Source organism: Melanostigma gelatinosum (assembly GCF_949748355.1).
Source record: "Melanostigma gelatinosum genome assembly, chromosome: 7".
Taxonomy (NCBI): Eukaryota; Metazoa; Chordata; class Actinopteri; order Perciformes; family Zoarcidae; genus Melanostigma; species Melanostigma gelatinosum.
In genome coordinates this window covers 22,437,193-22,457,613 of record NC_136640.1, presented here as the reverse complement: position 1 = coordinate 22,457,613, position 20,421 = coordinate 22,437,193, and the positions used below count along the sequence as shown (strand labels likewise).

The window sequence follows — 20,421 nt, the reverse complement described above, 5'->3', positions numbered from 1 at the left end:
ACTCAGAGCAAATGTTTAGCTGAGCTCCATCGGAGGCTGTGGGGGTTGTAGAAATAATATTATATATAAGATCCTGCAGTCCGGAGCAGTTATCTTCTGTCTTTTATTCTGCACATTTAATGTGTCTGATTCTCTGCTCTCTATCATCATCATCATCCTCTCTCTTCCTCCTCTTTGTCCAAACTGACTCTTTGACTCTAAAGATCTTTGTACAGAGAAAGTTATTTTTCTTTTGCTCTGCTCCCTCAGACGCTTTAAAGTAAATTGTTATAAATGTGTTTGTTCAATATTTAAAATGTTCTGTCTACTTTCAAAATAATTTCACTTTAATATAAACAGCAGGGTAGACATATTATTATCTTATTTAATATGTGATGTGACAATAATTAAAGGATCACATTGTGTGTTTGGGGTTTAAATTGAATTCTATTGTGATTTCACTGATTTAAATTATGATTTTAACAAGAACCAGAGGGTCTAGGATATTATCACTGCAATGCTTAAGACATCAGATTAGTTTATCATTGTTTTATTATTTATATATATATATTTATTGATAAACAAACAACCAGCTAATTCCCAAATACAACATACAGTCATGTAAGTGACTGACAGCATGCAGGGATCAGCCAGAGGCAGCCTTAAAAAGTGATGTTAAACCACAGAGAACAAAAGGCAGAGTGATCCACCTTCACTCGTTTAGTCTTAACAAATCCACCACACAAACAAACTCAGTCTGATCTTTGGAAAATAGTCTCAAACCGTGACAGTGATGTAAAGTAAAGAGTGGGAATCACAGAGTAACTCACGATACTATCACGATATGTTACCCAGGATAACGATGGTATCACTATACAGAGATTCTGTGACACTCGATACATTACAGGACAATCATCTACGATACATCACAATATCTGTGTAACTGAAGAAAGACTAAACAATGTACAACAAAGTGCATATTGATTTAGCTTCGTGCCTCTTAAACGCAAACAATGACAACCTGTCCACGTCTACATGATTCTGGTTGGAAGGGCATCTCTAAACGTAGGTAACTGGTTTATTTTCAGCCTTCCAAATGCGGCGGTTTAGAGGGCTCAGGATGACTCTTCTTATATACTAATCATAGTTTGATTTAAGTAACAAGTAATCAAAAGATATGTTTTAACAGTTTTTTTCCACACTTGTCCTCAGAGTGTAGATATGTCTGCTGCCAACTGTCTGCTGACTGCTGATCAGTTTCTGTGCTCCATCTGTCTGGATGTGTTCACTGATCCAGTCACCATACCATGTGGACACAACTTCTGTAAAACCTGCATCACTCAACACTGGAACGTTAATTTCCCGTCTCAGTGTCCCAACTGTAAAGAGGTGTTCAACTCTAGACCTGAGTTGCGGGTCAATACTTTCATCTCTGAGATGGCTGCTCAGTTCAGACAGTCAGCTCAACAGAAAGCCAGCAGCAGCAGCTCAGAGAAACAAGCTGCCAAACCAGGAGAAGTTCCCTGTGACGTCTGCACTGGAACCAAACTGAAGGCCCTGAAGTCCTGCCTGGTGTGTCTGGACTCCTACTGTGAGACTCACCTGGAGCCTCATCTGACAAGATCAGGTATGAAAAGACATCAGCTGATCGACCCTGTGGAGAACCTGGAAGGCAGGATGTGTACGAAGCACGATAAACTGCTGGAGCTGTTCTGTAAGACCGACCAGATGTGTGTCTGCATGCTCTGCACTGTTTTAGACCACAAGAACCATGATGTTGTTCCTCTGAAAGAAGAATATGAAGTGTTAGATCCTGGGTACTTCTGGCCCGATACGGGGCTAATTACTGACTCAGCTCTCTATTAAAAGATTCTCGAGCTGGTGTTCTGGCGAGGGAACTCGCCTGGCTCCGCTAACTGCCGTTACTCCCGACGTCTACCCTGCTTCCTCCGGTCAGAGCGCGCTCGGCCGAGAGACCAGTCCTGGCCCCGGGCGCTCACACCAGTCGCGTCGGTTATGGCAGCTTCCCTCTTATGGATCCGTGCTCTTGGTAAATGCCAGGTTAGGTTTTAACGGCTAGGATTAATTCTTGCTAAAACCGTAAGGGGTTGTTAAGTGGATTAGGTCTCTAGGATAACCTTTCAGAACTCAGTTGTTAGACATACAATAGCTTTAACGTTTTACTGTCACGAGGAACTCTTTACTACTCGAGCAAATTAATGCACTTGAGGATTTTACTTTAAATGCAGATTAGATATTTATTGCAGGTTATATTTAGTTAGTTTGCAGGGGTTACAGCTACAGCTCACATAAAATGTCACTACACATGATTAGTCAATTTAATTATCTTCTTCGATTATACTCATTAGTTTTAGTCGCCGAGACGGTTCGGTTGGAGCTGGATGTCCAATGGTGCGATTGAAAGAGTTCTTTTAGAGTTGTTAGGAGCGAAGGTCTGGCCAGACCCTCGGTCCTCCCGCTCCGCAACGGAGCCCGTTCAGCTGTTCTCAAAACTCAGTACAAAGTCTTTCTCAGGCAGCTGCGGCTTTCTCAGTCGTCCAGATGTTAAGAGGCGAGCGGTGGGGAGAGTTAGAACCTTCGTCTTTTAATCTCAATGTCCACGAACAGAGGTCTCTTTTCCGTGAACAGAGACGAAGTCCTCAATACATCAGCTGCAGGCTTTAGTATCTTCTTCCGATGCGCTTGGTACGGCATCCGCGATGAAATCCCAGCTTTGCTCTTTGCAAGCATGTCCTTATATTCCTCATATGGGCTGTGATCAGCCCCCACCTGTTTGGTCCATTACTCATCCCCCCTCCCTCTGGAAAGGGCGTTAAGCCGAACATTGCCGGTATGACTCAACTATTGCATCAGTTTCCAGAACTTTCCTTTGACTACACCCAACATCTGGTCTTGATTACAGCAATGTCATTCTTGCCCAATACATTTCATTTCAGCTCCAACCTCACACAGAACACACAGAAACATTCATTACATTTGTTTAAATCACTTCTATGCAGTTAAACATTTGTTACACAATTGATTAGAACATTTCGTTATATTATTCATTCATGTTATCTGTTTGATTATACTTCAACTTTGAATATATGCTTTGTGCTCATAGCCTGACTCTCTCTCCCTTGAATGTGTCGACATGTTGCCGAGGCAGCGCTGAGAGGTCAACTCTTCTTGACACCCCCTTCTTGAGGTCTCAAGCTGCCGCATTGTGCCCCAAGTAATCCTCTAGGAACTCATCGTCGTCCTCGGCGGTGATGATGAGAACGTCGTCTTCCGGCTCGGATTCGTGTTGCCAGCTGTCGAGCACCACCAGGCCTTCCATACCTGGTGGCTGGAAATCCAGGAGGGCGTTGTCATCTTCCTCGTCATCTATGGCATCCTTCATCTGCTCGTCCAGGCTCAGGACCAGGGCCAACACATTCTGGTTCAGAATGCTGTCTGGGGAGAGGGAGGCCGGAGTAGGGACGGGGCTGGTTGCTGCTTTGTCCTCATCCTCGCCTGGAACTATCAATCCTTCAGGGATTACCTCCACCAGCTCGCCGCAGTCTTCGTCGTATCCCCACATCCCCATTAGATTTGGTACTACTCCTGCGAGCATCGTCTGGCTACCCACGTCTCGGTGTTCCACACCCGTGATGCTTGCTGTGTCGTCGTCTTCTTCTGGAGTTGGTACTGGATACTGCAGGGCGGGCAGGCGTGGTCCAATGACGACGAAGCGGCCGTCGGTGAGGTGGGTGCTGGACACCCGGATGCCATCAGGATACGCCCATATTTTTGTGTATACTGGGCAGTATACACCATCAGCATAGAGCAGGACCTCTGGTGGGGTTCTTCCAGCGGAAGTCCACACTGGTTTTGCTTTAGCCTCTAATTCCATACAGTCGACTACATTCATCGCAGGCATATAAGGGGTACTTCCTTTGCAGAAGAGGCCGCTGGCTGCTCCTACCGGGAATTGCCCCAGGTAGCATTGGGTGCACCATAGGGCTTGGTTTACCTCCCACAGGTGCAACATTAGCTCCGGAGGAATCCCACAGCGGACACAGCAGACCTCCTCCTGAATGTTGTTGAACACAAAGACTTCATTAATCATTACATTTTTCAGCGCATTTTTACAAGCCAAGCTTTAGCAAGCAGGGGGTGGTCTTATTTTCATTCTTTTTTAAGGCCCCCTCTCAGTATTGGAGCGCTTTGCAGAGCGCCGCAGAGCCAGAGAATGCAGCCATGGAGATGCCAACACCATTGGAGGAGGTGTTAGGCCTGGGCTTGTAGGCCTAACCCTTCTTGGAAACAAAGGCTCATACAGCATGAGCCAGGCTGCTATCCCGATTGATGATTCAGAACCCAACCAGTAGATGGCGACAGTTATGCCCCAACCTATGCCCCAAAGAGCAATGGCGCCGATCTTGTGGAGCCAACGCCCTCTTCCTCTTTCTTTCATAGCCATGGTCATGACCACGAGATACGTCAGGGCTGTAACCGCCAGAAAGGCCTCGACGATTGCCGAGACCATCTTCAGGGGGTTGTAGAAAACTGCAGCGACGTCGATTACCAGCCAGATGATCACCATTCCACCCTTTACTAGACCGCAGCGAGTAGAGTCGATGTGGATTCTCCCCAGGAGGTATGTAGCGAACCATGTCAGGGTAAGCCACAGTGATCCTCGATAGATGTTTTCAATCGCTGTTTTCAGACACCCTACAGCCAGGGCCAGTATTCTTAGCGGCTGATTCATGGACCATTCGCCCATGCAACAGTAGAAGAACCATATGATCTCAAGGACCCAAAAGTCCAGGTCGGTTAAGCGAATAAATGGCCTGCATCTGCGTGCTGTGTCGGAGGAGTTCTGTAATGCTTCAGTTATACTCATTCCGAAGGTGGTCATGCCTGGAGGTACAATAGTCGTGGTGTTGGTCATACTCACTCCGAAAGTGGTCATGCCTGGGGGAGAAGTGGCGTTCATGCCTGGAGGTGCAATGGTTGTGGTGTTGGTCATGTTGGTCATCTTGGCTTTCTTAGGTTTATTCGTTCTTTTTCCAGTATGAGGCTCTTGGTTCAGGTTCCGGGTCTGCAATGGCTATGGCGCTCCAGTTGTTCACCCTTTATAGGTGGGTGGACTCCTCCTTCCTTCGTGGGAGGAGTCCCTTCTTCACTTCTCCTTTTTCCTTCAACTTCCCCTTAAAGCACGAGGCAACAGTGGCTGCTACCCCGCCCTTAATGGCGGCACAGATTATTAGGCCCAAGATGATAATTCCAATTATCATCAACAAATAAGGCCAAAGCCAGGAGAACAAACTCCCCATCCATCCCTTTATGACCGAGAATCCTTCTCCAATCTTCCCTGCCACTTCTTCCACTACGATGGTTGCGGTCCCGACTATGGAGGCGCCCGTTAGTTCGATCCAACTGCACTCGTGTTCTCGTCGGCCGCTCCCGCAACTCAGCCAGTGTTCTTCTGGCTCGTAGCATGTTCCGTTCCCGTAGAGGCGGTTAGCTCCTACCCATTCAAATCCTTTGTCTTCTTTACCCTCGCAGAGGCTTTTCCTGAAGGCGTGGCCCTCAGCTAAAAAGACTGTAGGGTTGGTTACTGGGGGAATGATTAGGCCGTTCACGTTCACTCTGTCTTTCATGCGATGGCCCAGGATTAAGTTGGTACAGCTGCTAGTCAGAGGCCCTGACCGTCTCCATTTCCCATCTCTAGCCTTCACCCAGGTTACTTCTTGCACGTGGGTTTCATATTCTGTTCCATAGTGGGTCTGGCAATGGTCTTCCCATCCTGGCACAGACTCACAATGTCCCCCGGCCAGGCTGATGTTGCAGGTCGTGTTTCCTCGATTGCATTCCATCTTCCAGGGCCGCGGGCCCACATATGGTTCTGGTCGGCTCCAAACCCCAGGCCAGATGTCTCTTTCTTTCGAGTACACTGTGGCCAGGTACTGATACTTCACCCAGTAGTTGTTGGTTTGAGTTAGACATGGCACCACCCATTCTAACACTTCATCCTTCTGTAGGCCCCACCAGGTTGAACCGTCGTCCCGGGTGTGGGCCTCTTTCCATGCCTGCAGGGTTCCTTTGATCGTTTTGTTCGTCTTCAGGCCTGTGCAGTCATATAGCCACGTTCCCCAAGCCCGATACCACTCTTGCCAGAGTGTGCATCTCGGGGAGGCGCCGTCGGCTAGATACTCTGTCCCATTCAGAGCGATGAACATTTTGTTGGTCACACAAGTGTCAATCTTTTGGAAATCCCCTCTTGGGGCTGTCATTAAATCCTCGGGTTTCGGCAGCTTTTGTACATACATGTCGGTTGTCCGTGGTCCCAAAAGGCCGTAGCTGGCTCTGGAGTATCCCTCCTTGAAGGCTCCTTTGAAATGCTTTAGCTCGGTTATCCATATCCACGGCAGGGTGTTGTTGAGCCAAGCCTCGTGCCGGGCATTAGGTTCGGGTAGATAGATGAACTTATGAGCCTGATACTGTGGTTTGTTTACCGGAGTTATTACGAAGTAATTCTGACCTTCGCAATAAAAGAACACATTCCAGAAGCACTTATCTAGGAGAGGGAGCTTGCTTTTTATACAATGCTGCGTCCATTTCCTGCTTCTATTTCTCCGAAGACTGTCACTTGACTTGAATAGCGGCGGCGGCTGTTCTTCTTTTTCCTCTGGAACCGTCTCTGAAGCCGTAGGTTGTACTTCCACTACTTCTTCTTCCCTCTGCTGCGTGACATTCACGGCTCGGCTGGTGAGGTTGCTCCGCTGGCAGTCGGTGGAGTTTCCTAGGGTGGTGTTACCTAGTGGCCTCTCTGGCCTCACTTTAACTTTCACCCGCTGTGGTTTACGTCGCGGTTGTGTGGCCTCACAGGTGAGATTGTAGTGTCCCCAGAACATTCCGTCTGCCGGTAAAATCATCAAACACGTATCATTGCGGTGGCTCGCTGCATAGGTTACCTCGGGTTTCCAGTATCCCTCGTTCCCTTGCTCTGACCATGAGACACATGCCCATGAACAGTACCAGCCTGGGACACCGTTTTCGGGGTAGATCCAATTACACTGTGCCCGTTTTTCTTCTTGTGCTTTCTTCATCATTACCGTAATCTTCATCTCCGCTCCTAGCGTAGATACTTCATCTATCCTCCATGTCGAGTTCTCTATTTCTTTCTGGAATTCGCCTGCCCAGTCTGTTTCTTCACCCGTGTCGTTGATTTTCGAATCGTTGATTTTCTGTTCCCAGATAGTCATCCACGTGATGATAGTAGCTGTCAGGTTCGGTGGCGGCCCACCCCCTTCTTGGACTTGACGGGTTGCATTAGATCCAACCTCAAGGTCCAACCAGGGCGAGGCGCGCTTCTGTCCAGCGAGTTGAGAGAGAACGATCGTTCCAGAGTCGACCGTCCAGCATGTCTGGTCGAACTGCTTTGTGGTAGTGTAGGACACCCTCACATGAGTGAGGGCCCATGGGATACTACCATAGTAGTACAGTATAGCCAGGACAAGGCATAGTCCTGTTAATACTGCTACTACTTTAGCCATTAAGCAAAGCCATAATCGTTTTCCATTCCGAGGTCGTTCACTTGATTGGTCCAGTCGCTTGCCGGGGCGTCTTAATGAGACGGGGGTAAAGGTTGAGGATCGCCTAAATTCATGAACTCTCCCATGAAGTAGTGGGAGATCCATGGTTTCGGGTTCTGCAGTGCTCTGGTCGGTAGCACCTCTGGAAGAGGAGCTAGGCATCCGGAGCTGAGGCGCGGGGGAGAGTCAGGATCGCACTGACTAATCCTGCCCTTCAGGAGCTGGTGATATAGCACCGATGGGTATCTGCCAATGGCTAAGTCCAGCCCCCGCCACACCCACTGGTAGTAGGTGACGATTAAGGAGGGGGAGCAGGGGGGGGGTTCAAAGCAACCCTCGTTCACAGCATTATTTTGCCGCAGCCATGCGTAGATCTGTCTGTCCACTGGGTCGATAAGGATCCGGACTTTGGCAAGAGATGCGTATAACGGCTGACCGTCGTCCGTCTGGAGCTCCGTTACTTTAGCCCATGCTGCCAAGGGTTCGTGAAGGTTAAGCCGGCCAAACCCCGTAGTCCGTAATCTGGAAGGAGGCAATTCCCTCATGGGCAGGCATGGGTCCGGGTTCGGTGGGCCAAGGCCTGGCAGGCGGTAATGAACCATACGCAACTCTATGTCTTGGTTCTCAATTACACAGCGCGCGCTGTTTTTCACGTGGAGCGCTATGAGACGCCGCATGACCGGGCTGGTGGTCCAGATCACATTTTCACCCAGCGAAAGATCAACATAGTCGTTTTGCAAATAATCAGCATAGTTAGGACCCCAGCGCAACTTCAACCGCAGACCCATAACTGAGATGAACACGGTATTCAGGATCCAGGGGGATTGGTCAGGACAAGGGAGGACTGGCTGCAGCAGCCACGGATGGGTCCGATTGACTCTGTCATATTGGAGTTGCCATCCTGTGCGAAAAGCAGTCAGCAATTCCGCCTTCCCGGGTATTGACAGGTCAAGCGAGCGCCTATATTCGCCATTGCTGCAGAAATAGGCGCCGGATCCACAGAGGCCTTTTCGGTAGGCAAAATCGCGTTGGGGTTTGTCCAAAAAGACATTTTCGTTCGGCAATTGCAGATATGGCCTTCTTTGTGCGAGGAGGGACTGAGAGACTATTGATAGGTCCCTGCAATCTTTGTTTGGTGGGTTTGGCAGCGACATGTTGACAATCAAGTTCCGTTTCTTCTAGCAGCTATACTTTTCTAAGTGCTGCTACTGCGAGGCTTTCCACCCCGCTGCAGTTTGCGAAATGACTTCCGTGCCCAAGCGGTCAAACCTTTTGCGTCTGTGCGTGGGTTTGGAGGAGGCTCCGCCTCATCCGCTCTGGTCAGCTCCACCCCGACGGAGTACACACCGTCGAATGGAACCATCACGGTTTTCAGCGTCACCATGACGCGCATTGTGCGGGTCTCCCATGTAGGCGTTGGCGCTCTGGACGCCCAGGAGCCCGGTATTTGCATAGCACCGTTTCTGCGCCATCCCTCTGGGGTGACCGTGAAAATCTTACTCTTTTCCTTGGTCCTGGCACCGGTGTGGTGGAAGGCGTCCAGATCTGTGGTGGAATACTGGAGATTCGTGCCGCGAGCACCAGCTTCTGTTGGTACCGGGGCAAGCTCACGTATTGGCACATCAGGATCACAAAACACCTCCTCAATTAACTCGCGCCAGGTTGTTAATTCCCAGGGCCCCAGCCACCCCTCTCGTGTTGCCATCTCCAAGCGGCAATCGGGTAGGTTTGCTGCGGTGGCTGTGTACCCTGGGTCATCAGGGCTGCGAAAGACCCTGAAGGCCGCTGGGATCTGTACGGAAGACAGGGGCGGGTTGATAACTTCGGCCTGGCCTGGGCTGTATGGCCAGTTCCTTTGCACTGACTCCCACCAGGATCTCATGGGGACTTCACTACGGTTTCCACTTACTTCTTGTGGGTCGCCGTCGAGTAGGCCCATAGATGGTGCCGAAGGTCCCCCAGTCGCTGCTTGTGATAGATCAACAGGAGCGGCAGCACCCTCACCTTCCCACAAGGCGGGTGCCAGGGTTTGTATTGGCTGAAGAAACTTTCTCACCTGCCATCCGTCGGCTGCTCCAGCTTGCACCAGCAGTCCATTCAGCTGGAGTACAGAGCAAGACGCACAGAGGAGCAGCCTGTGTCCATCCCATTGGCAGACACAGTCTTTAAGGTTCAGCTTTGTCCCCCGCAGATCCCACTGGATGACGAAGTGCAACCTTGGTAAAAGCGCGATACGACAAAAACCGCACACATATGCATCCAAAACCTTCACTGGTTTGTTGGTCATACGGTCAAATTCCTTTCTTCGTCCAGAGACCCGGTGTGGTTTCTTGTTTCCGGGTCCCTGCCATGTGAGGTTAAGGGTGGTCGGCAGCAGGCAGACCACACAATCATTCTTGATTTCTTTCCATGTTAAGACTTCATTCTCTTCTGAGAGAAAGCCTTTCTTTGCATACTCCAACTTCTTCATGGCTCTTCCTGCCCAGAGCCCCGTAGTACTCCTTCTCATGTTAACCACCCCTTTGACATTGGCCACTCTGACAAAGGGTGGTAAAGCTTGTATGTGGGTGGCCATTTTTGAGTTCCTGGTTTTCTCCTAGTACGGAACTGGCTTCAGCTGCCCTACTCCTTGGATTCCTTTCTTCTTGAGTTGAACAGTATTACTGTCCAATATCTTGACAATTATGTCTGATTTATCGTACTTGGCTTTGACTGCAGAGTTAGGAGCACCGACCTGAGCCTTGATCCAGACGCGCTGTCCTACTCGAAGTGGCACTTTTTGCTCAAGCTTGGGCTCTTTGTCTTCTGAGCCCCGCCCCACTTCCTGTGATGTGAAGGGGCGGCGCATCAGCTCCTCCGCAGGGGAGGGCCTGTCACTTCGGTAGCGGTCGTTCAGGGTTTTGGCGATCTCCAGGGTCTTAGTGCTCCATTCTCTCGAGTTGGCATTTTTCCCAATCCAACTTTTCACCAAGCCAATGGTCCTTTCCACCACCCCGTTAGCCTGGGGGGTGTATGGGGGAGAGTAAATCCTCATTACCCCATGCTGTTGGCACCACTGGTCCACTTTAGCGTTGCGAAAATGCGTTCCGTTGTCGGTCCTGAGCTCTTTAGGCAACCCCAAGTAGCCACAGACTTGGTCCAGCATGCTAACAACACTGTTGCCATTAGCTTTTCTTACTGCTTTTGTGGTTACATACCCTGACATGGAGTCCACAAGCACCAACAGGTACTTTTCTCCACTTTTACCCGGTACCCCTAAGGGTCCTGCCACATCCATGCAGATAGAACCCCAGGGTACGGTACTTTTAATGGTGAGACCTCCCACTCTTTGTCCTCTCCTTCCTGCGTTGTATCGACCACACAACTCACAGTCTTGAAGGATTCTGCGGACTTCTTTTTCAGGAATCCAGAGTCGCTGCCTTTCCAGTTCCCTTCGCGTTGGAACGGTGCCTGCATGTCCAAGTGCTCCATGCACTGCTTGCACCACCTCCTTCACGTTCTCTTCTGGGACTACCCGTCCTTTGGGCAAATCTTCCCACTTCTCGATCCCAACAAAGACAATTTGTCTCATCTGGACGAAACGATCCACTTCTTCGTTTCCTTGCCAATGAGTTCCTGCTCGCGTGTGGGCCCTCTGGTGCACCACTTCGAGCTCCATTGTTAGCCGCAATTCGGCTATTTTTCTCCATAGGTTTTCGTGAGCTACTTTCTTGTTTTTAGCACTCTCAAAACCATTTTCTTCCCATATGGACAGGTCTTCATTAAGGGCCTGAGCACAGTAATAACTATCAGTTATGACTCTAGCTCTTTTCACCTTTCTTCGCTCCAACTCGAGCAAACCTTCCAGTATTGCTGTCACCTCCCCGGTCTGGGCACTGCCGGGGATTTGGCCTCGTTGTCTGAAGCGCTCCTTCTCATTGTGCTTGAGAATGAAGCCCCAGTAGGCTTTGTCGTCTTGTCCTTTTCGCGAGCCGTCGGTGTATAGAGTCCACTCTATCGGTTCGGCTGGCTTCTCGTCCTGTGTCGTCTTTTTCTTACTCACGGGTTGTGCAGGGCCGATTTCGAGGTCAGGGTCCAGCAGGATGTCTTCCCAACGTCCCCACCTCGCGTTCGTCGCCTTCGTGCTCTCTACCGTGGCTTTTCTTAGGAATCGATGGACCTGGCTTTGCGTGAGGACCCTGATGCCCTGCCCTTGAGCAAGGTCTTTCAGGGTGCTCCAATACCTTGCCAGAACTGCCAACTCCTTCTCTTCCGCTGGATATTTCTTTTCCACGGAGGACAGGGTGTAGCTCCACAAAGTGACTATTCCCCCGCCCTCGTTGCACACTTTTACCACTGCGTCGTCGTCGTTGCAACTGACCTCTGCCACCAGCTTGGTTGTAAGGCTTCGTGGCTCCAGCCGCAAAGCGTCTTTAATGGCTGTCTGGAGGTTTTCCAAATTGTTTTGATCCGTTGCGGTCCATTCCCACTTCTTGTGGGCATCTTCTGGCTTTTCTTTGCGTAGTTTTACATACAGTGGTTTTGCATGCTTCTGGTAGCTAGGGACATGGTCCCTAACATAGTTGCAGAGTCCCAGTACTCTCTGTAGTTCGTTCAGCGAGGTTGGTGGGTCGATCTGCTCCACTTTATCCCGGAATCCGTCCGAGAGTCCCAGGTCGTTGGAGACCTGGAATCCCAGGTAGTTCACTTGGAATCGTCCAAATTGGCATTTTTTCAGATTCAATTTCAAGCCTGCTGCTGTTAGTCGTTCTACGACTTGTCTCAATTTTTGCAGATGTTCTTCTTCGGTGTCATCCGCAATGAATACATCATCGATGTAGATTGTTGTCTCTAGGCCGTCAAGTATATCCATTACGGCCGACTGGAAAACATTCGGAGAGTTTTTGTAGCCTTGCGGTAGCCGTTCCCAGACGTACGCTTTACCTTTGTGGGTGAACGCTGTCTTGCCCTGGGAGGCTTTGGCTAGCCTCAACGAGAAAAATCCGTTTGCCAGATCTATGCAGGATTTGTACCTTTTCAGTCTTAGTGTCTTCAGCGTCCCTTGTGGGTTGATCAGGCTGGCACGGTTGGCGACAGTCCTGCGGTTGAGGGCCTTGAAGTTGATAACAGGTCTCCAGCCACCTCCCGATGACTCAGGCTTTTTGACTGCCTGTATTGGGCTGTTTGTGATGGGATTTGGCTCCTCGCGCACCACTCCTAGTTCGCTGAGCTCCGTGACTATCAGGTCCATTTCTGCAACGGCCCCTGGATTCAGGGGGTATTGGCGGACGGGCGGGTGTACACCCCCTTCTATGGTGTGGGTGTACTTCGTACCCATGTCTCCACAGTCATTTTTGAACCTAGCCACTCCGGCTTTGGAAAGTATGTCTTCTAGCGTTTCTTTTCCCTCCGGAGAAAGGTCGCTGTCTTCAATTTGTTGCTTGGTCACTTCTGGAATGTTCACTGGTTTGTACCACTCCGGTGATAACGATCCCATCTGGATTAGTTTTGCCCCGAGGACTCTGAGTCGCTGTTGTATTGGGGTTCGATTGCCTGGGCTGCTATGCAGCTCTTTTAAGTCTGTTATTGTCATTAAATTGTAGGGTCCTAGAGCCCATACAACTCCTTTCCAGACGCCAAACGGAATCTTTTTGATGGTTCCGTCGGCTAGTTGAACAGTCAGGTGTCCTTTTGTTTCAAGGCATTTGCGGGTCATCGACACTTCTGCACCAGTATCTACCTGATAGGGGATTCCATCCACGTCGGTGTATATGTCGTCCCCCACCCAATAGGCATGATCCACTGTGACCCGCGCCCGCTTAGCCATTACTTTCTCTGCCCTTCGCTCCCAGCTTCTAGGCGGGAGGCACGAAGGGCCTGTTTCTGTTCTGTCGTCAGCTTGTTGTAATCCTCGGAAGAGAGAAAACCGCTCTTGTTGGCTGGTGGGGGCCGTGGCCCCTCCTGTTGTTGATCTGGCTGGGCCCTGTGGTAAACGCCCTGCCTCTGGAAACCTTCTTGCCTTGGAGCTCCCTGCTCCCTCTGATTGCCTTGTGGACCCCTCTGAGGTCCTTGCTCTCGCGGGTAGCCTTGGTAGCCTTGAGAACCCCTCCGGAATCCTGGCTCACGCTCGTAGTTTTGTGGACTCCTCTGGAATCCTCCCGACTGCCTTCTCTGTGTCTGTGAAGGACCGGGTCCCTCGGTGGGCCGTGCGTTGTCATACGAGGGCCTGGGAGCCGGCGGCTTCGGCTGGTTTCCTTTTTCTCTTTTGTCTTCCAAGTGTTTTTTCTTCAAATCCCATTTTCTTACTGTTTCTTGGATTTGTTCGGTGGTACTTTTGCTGATGTTTAGGGTCACAAAATCGATGTCATTCATTAGGCCCTTTGTCAGCTTCCTAAGGACTTGCACACTTCTGTCCGGCGGAATCGCCTGTCGCAAGGCGTACCATGCCTGGGTGAGAGTTTGCCCTTTGTCTAAGCTTTTTCTTGCCTTGTCGATGTGTGACTCCTCGTCTTCGCAGTCTTCCAACACTAATCTTCGGTAGTGCTGTTCCGCGGTTTCTTCGGGACCCATCGGTTGGTCCGTCACATGAGCCAGCCACAATCTTTTCGCCTCATCGTTTGTGGAGCTAGCTTTTACCATAAGCCATTTCTGCGTCAGATATTCTTGCACCGATTCTTTTGGGTCTCGGTTTGTCACCATCGCCTTGATCTTTTTGAACTCACCAAAGCTCTGGGTGGAAGCCCGCATCTTTGTTATGCAGTCATTTTCTTCAGCGGTGGTGGGACAGCTGCTTCGTGCGAGGCCCTGCCCTGGAGGTGGCTGTTCGTCCTCGGTGTCCGAGATGTCTTGCCTCCGCGCTTTGTTTTCCTCCGCTGCCAGCTTGTAGGCTGCTTTCTTCAGGCGTCGCAACATGACGTCGTACACGATTGTCACAAAGCCTGTGCGAAAGTTACCCGTCAGCTCCGTGGCTGTTGCGAGGGAGCCGTAGGTCGGGGTCATTAGAAAATTCGCCCATTCTCTTTTTGTCGCGTAGACTATTGTTCCTTTCATTTCTTCGAGGTCGTGCAGCCATATTTCTGGAACATCATAACTTGTTTGACCGACCTCTGGAGCATAGGCTTTTCTTCCGTCTTTGGTGGTCATGGGCCCGTAACGATCGTCTCGGGGGAATTTCAGCGAAGCCGTGCACACTGAAACTAGGGGCAGCGCGTTCTTCTTGCCTTTTCTGCTTCCTATTCTCAGGTCGGTCATTCCTCCTGGAGCATCGTATTCGATGGAGGTCAGGCTTGGCGCTGTTTCTTCTTCATCTGAACTCACATCTGCCGCTTCTTCCTGCGCCTCTCGTTCTGGTTCTGCTGACGGCGAGGCCGGCTGAACTGGTTCTGGCGTTCTCTGTGGAGTCCTCGGACTCTCCCTGGTCCCGGCGGGACCTTCGAACCTTATCATGGGCGCTTCTCCTCCTCCGGAGTAGCGCATTCTCTGCATGCCGACGGACTCTGCTGGGCTGGGGATCCCCCGTGGAGGTTTGGTTGGCACGGGGGTTTCCTCTTCTGTCTGCACCGCTACTGTCCGGGGAGAGGGGATTGGAGTTCTTCTTTCCTTTTGTGGTTTTTCCTGGCTTGAGCTGACCTGTGGACGTCGCTCCTCCCGTCCTGAGGGACCGGGTGTTGATTCCTCGTAGCTCCTCTGCTCGGTCCTGGTTTCTCTCTTCAATCTTACTGATTGCGGGAGCCGTGGCAGAACTGCTTTCGCAACTGGGGCGTTCTCGTCCTTGTATTCCGGCGGTCCTGCCCTCCAGTTGTTTGGCCCCTCCGTTTTGAAGAGGGGTCTCAGTATTCTCTCTTTTCTCTCTCGGTATTGGGCCACCGAGGTGACTATCACCAACTCGCGGATGTTGTTCCACCCGTGGGGAGCGTTCATCAGGAGGTGCAGAATCCTCATTGCCGCTTCTTCTGCTACCTCCCATGGTAGGTTGCCGGACCTGGCGCCGTCGTTACATATAACGACTCTTTTGAAGGACAATTCGCTTGCTCGGGTGACACCTTTTTCTAATGCCTCCTCTATGCTGTCCCGATAGGCGTCTTGATCTTCGCCATCCTCATATCCTTCGATCGGTACGTGTAGCACCGCATAATGTCTTGATTCTCCGCCGCTCGTAACCACCACCTCCTCCTGTCTTTGTCTGCATCCCGGGAGGCGCACCTCAAGTTCTTCTTTGTAGAGGCTGCCTGCCTCTCTTACCAGATTCTTTCTGAACCGGGAGATATGAGGCTTTAGATGTGAGTTGGTTAAGACAACCAGTCCATGGCTGTCTATGTCCCAAGGCTCTCCGAAGTGGTTATATGCAGTTAACCCTGTCTGGTTCGCATATTTTTTGGTCCCCTCGGGCATCTTTTTCAACTTTTGAAGATGCTCTTCTTGGTTCGGGGAGCGAACGTGTCTTGTCTTACCCTGAGCTTTTTTGTGCCTTCCCGGTACTGGGCCGTTGTAGTCCCGCAGGACCTTTTTTACTGCAGCGGCAGCGGGAGTCCCGGATTGCATGGAGGGCGGGAGCAGTTGGTACTCGGCGCTCCTATCCAGCGTTGAGTCGTCCCTCGGTTCGTCCTCCTCTGAGATCTCCCCGTTGCTGCCGCTATCCTGTTTGTCCCCTATGTCGGATTCCGAGGACACCCCCGTGGAGGAGTCCGTGTGCACCGAGGTCCCTTGGGCGCTGAGCTGATCTTCGTGGGGAGCCGTGTGGTAACTTGGTTGTCCGGCTATCCATGCCGCTATGGCTTCTCGCTCTTTTTCACTTTCTCTGTAGCGGGGGGTGGCTTTTACATTCTTCTGTATAGTCACTGCCCCCGCTACAATTTCTGCGGCCAGCATCTTTACGACTGAGTCGTAGTCTTTTGACGGGCTGATTACGGTGACTATTTTTCCTTTTATGACTTTCATCACTTCCAGCCACCAACGTAGCCATTCTGTTATCTTCGGTTTGCTTTTCGGCGGTCCTTCACACTCTACTACCGCCACCACCAGTCCTGACTCAAGGGCAAGGGGAGCAAGATAACCCCCTTTATCTTTGCAAATTGCTTTTACTTTTTCCCCCACCTTCGCCTTATCTGCTTCTTCATGCAGCTCGATCAGGTGTTGTTGAACAGATTTGTCCCAGGTGTCCCATCCTCTGCCATTCAGGACGATCTGATGTTGGACTTCGCTTCTGCGTTGTGCCCCTGGATACGGCATCGGTGTCGGTACTCCCGATGTCGCTCCTTTTGGTCCAGCGTCGTCCTTCTGCTGGTCCGGGCTGTCATCTGTTGCCTGGTCCAGGGGCGATGTCACTGGCTCGCTCTGCTGAGGCGTCGCCGTCTGCGGGCTGCCTTCGTCGCCGTCGGGTCCTCTCTGCTGTCCGGTGGCGCTTCCTCCATCAGGGCCGTTGGCTCGTACCGCTGGGTCGCCTCCGCCGCTATCGGATCCTCCGGGCGATTCTTCCATCTTGGACTTTGTCTTTGTCTTTGTTGTCTCGAGTCGCCTTCCTCCCAAAGCCTCTCGTCGCGCGTTGAGGAAGGGATGGGATCAGGCTCTGGTCCCTCTACAGGTCGGGCGAGTCTGGTCGATGCTCCCCGTCGCCTGCGGATTCTCCTGTGTTGGCCTGTAAATACCACACACAGCTTCGATTCGTGGATGTCTTCGCAATCGGACTCTTCGAGGCTTGGGCAGCTTTGCTTTCTACCACAACGCCTCACCTCAGGTCTTTTCGTACACGAACGACAGCCTCTCTTAGCTGCCGGGGTTCTTCTTTTGGACTCAACGTACTCCTTTTCCGTCGAGCCCCACGTTGGGCGCCACGTGTTAGATCCTGGGTACTTCTGGCCCGATACGGGGCTAATTACTGACTCAGCTCTCTATTAAAAGATTCTCGAGCTGGTGTTCTGGCGAGGGAACTCGCCTGGCTCCGCTAACTGCCGTTACTCCCGACGTCTACCCTGCTTCCTCCGGTCAGAGCGCGCTCGGCCGAGAGACCAGTCCTGGCCCCGGGCGCTCACACCAGTCGCGTCGGTTATGGCAGCTTCCCTCTTATGGATCCGTGCTCTTGGTAAATGCCAGGTTAGGTTTTAACGGCTAGGATTAATTCTTGCTAAAACCGTAAGGGGTTGTTAAGTGGATTAGGTCTCTAGGATAACCTTTCAGAACTCAGTTGTTAGACATACAATAGCTTTAACGTTTTACTGTCACGAGGAACTCTTTACTACTCGAGCAAATTAATGCACTTGAGGATTTTACTTTAAATGCAGATTAGATATTTATTGCAGGTTATATTTAGTTAGTTTGCAGGGGTTACAGCTACAGCTCACATAAAATGTCACTACACATGATTAGTCAATTTAATTATCTTCTTCGATTATACTCATTAGTTTTAGTCGCCGAGACGGTTCGGTTGGAGCTGGATGTCCAATGGTGCGATTGAAAGAGTTCTTTTAGAGTTGTTAGGAGCGAAGGTCTGGCCAGACCCTCGGTCCTCCCGCTCCGCAACGGAGCCCGTTCAGCTGTTCTCAAAACTCAGTACAAAGTCTTTCTCAGGCAGCTGCGGCTTTCTCAGTCGTCCAGATGTTAAGAGGCGAGCGGTGGGGAGAGTTAGAACCTTCGTCTTTTAATCTCAATGTCCACGAACAGAGGTCTCTTTTCCGTGAACAGAGACGAAGTCCTCAATACATCAGCTGCAGGCTTTAGTATCTTCTTCCGATGCGCTTGGTACGGCATCCGCGATGAAATCCCAGCTTTGCTCTTTGCAAGCATGTCCTTATATTCCTCATATGGGCTGTGATCAGCCCCCACCTGTTTGGTCCATTACTCATCCCCCCTCCCTCTGGAAAGGGCGTTAAGCCGAACATTGCCGGTATGACTCAACTATTGCATCAGTTTCCAGAACTTTCCTTTGACTACACCCAACATCTGGTCTTGATTACAGCAATGTCATTCTTGCCCAATACATTTCATTTCAGCTCCAACCTCACACAGAACACACAGAAACATTCATTACATTTGTTTAAATCACTTCTATGCAGTTAAACATTTGTTACACAATTGATTAGAACATTTCGTTATATTATTCATTCATGTTATCTGTTTGATTATACTTCAACTTTGAATATATGCTTTGTGCTCATAGCCTGACTCTCTCTCCCTTGAATGTGTCGACATGTTGCCGAGGCAGCGCTGAGAGGTCAACTCTTCTTGACAGAAGGAAAGAAGGCCGAGCTGGGGAAGACTGAGACTGAAATTCAGCAGATGATCCAGAAGAGACGACTGAAGATTCAGGAGATCAAACACTCAGTGGAGCTCAGTGAGGAGGATGCAGACAGAGAGATAGCAGATGGTGTTCAGGTCTTCACCGCTCTGATGGAGTCTGTCGAGAGAAGAATGAACGAGCTCATCGACACGATCAAAGAGAAGCAGAGTAAGACAGAGAAACAGGCTGAAGGCTTCATCGAAGAGCTGGAACAGGAAATCTCTGAGCTGAAGAAGAGAAGCACTGAGGTGGAGCAGCTCTCACGCTCTGAAGACCTCCTCCACCTCCTCCAGAGCTTCAGGACCCTGAACACTGCTCCACCCACCAAAAACTGGACAGGAGTCAGAGTCAGTCCACCTTCATATGAGGGGACTGTGGTGAGAGCTGTGAATCGGCTGGTGGAAACGATCAGTAAACAGATGAAGAAGCTGCCAGAGGCCGAGCTGAAGAGGGTCCAGCAGTCTGCAGTGGATGTGACACTTGATCTTGATACAGCACATTGCCATCTTATTCTGTCTGGTGATGGAAAACAAGTTAAACATGGTGATGTAGGGAATAATCTCCCAGACAATCCAGAGAGATTTGATTGTTTTATTAGTGTCTTAGCAAAGCAGAGATTCTCTTCAGGAAGATTTTACTACGAGGTTCAGGTTAAAGGGAAGACTCAGTGGACAATAGGAGTGGCCAGAGAGTCGATCAACAGGAAGGGAATCATCACACCGACTCCTCAGAAAGGTTACTGGACGATGTGGTTGAGGAATGAGAATGAGTACAAAGCTCGTGATGACCCTTCAGTCTGTCTCTCTCTGAAGTCTCGGCCTCAGAAGGTGGGGGTGTTTGTGGACTATGAGGAGGGTCTGGTCTCCTTCTATGACGTTGATGCTGCAGCTCTTATCTACTCCTTTACTGGCTGCTGCTTCACTGAGAAACTCTACCCATTCTTTAGTCCATGTAATAATTATGGTGGCAAAAACTCTGCTCCTCTGATCATCTCTCCTGTCAATCACACTGAGTAGAACAAACACTTGATGTTCTACAGAGACTCTTTCATTTAATGTAACAAATCTATATTATTGGTGATTTACGGTGTAAACATTATTGATTCTTCACATTCTGATCAATGGGTTTTTTCTATTTGTCTGTAAATGTTTTTCTACTCCAACACACAGACATGAAGCCACTGATTGATATTATCTAATGTCATCTAATTCATTCTAATAACTGCATAACCTGCCTTCAAGACTGTTGAATCATCAAAAACAATGTACTCAGGAATAAGAAGCATTTAAACATTCCTTAAATATCTGGGTGCCAAATTAACATGTTTTATTGTTTGATTAGTGTATATATAATAACTTATGAATACTGGAACAAATTATTGGATAAAGTCATGTACCACTTATTTTTTTGTTAAAAAAAGGTGTTTTAAGGGTTTTAGTTTTAATCATTTTCAAATTAAAAGAATAATCAAGGGATCTCTGTCTGGTATGTTTTCAGAGGTAAATTAAAGATGAATTTTTGATTCATATTGGCTAAAAATGAATCAACAAAATCTGATCATGAAACATTCAGCTGCTGTGATCAGAGAATAAACGTTTTGTATCATGT

The 20,421-nt window shown here is 49.9% G+C and overlaps 1 protein-coding gene across 1 annotated transcript; it reads left to right on the top strand.

The window, feature by feature from the left end:
- Positions 1 to 1,200: 1,200 nt before the first annotated feature.
- Positions 1,201 to 19,829, top strand: LOC306780213 (E3 ubiquitin-protein ligase TRIM21-like; the record flags this gene model as incomplete). The annotated part of the gene is made up of 2 exons (XM_079272489.1): positions 1,201 to 1,782; positions 18,768 to 19,829. The coding sequence occupies 2 exons, from the start codon at positions 1,201 to 1,203 to the stop codon at positions 19,827 to 19,829; spliced, it is 1,644 nt and encodes a 547-aa protein (XP_079128615.1).
- Between the last annotated feature and the right edge of the window lie 592 nt (positions 19,830 to 20,421).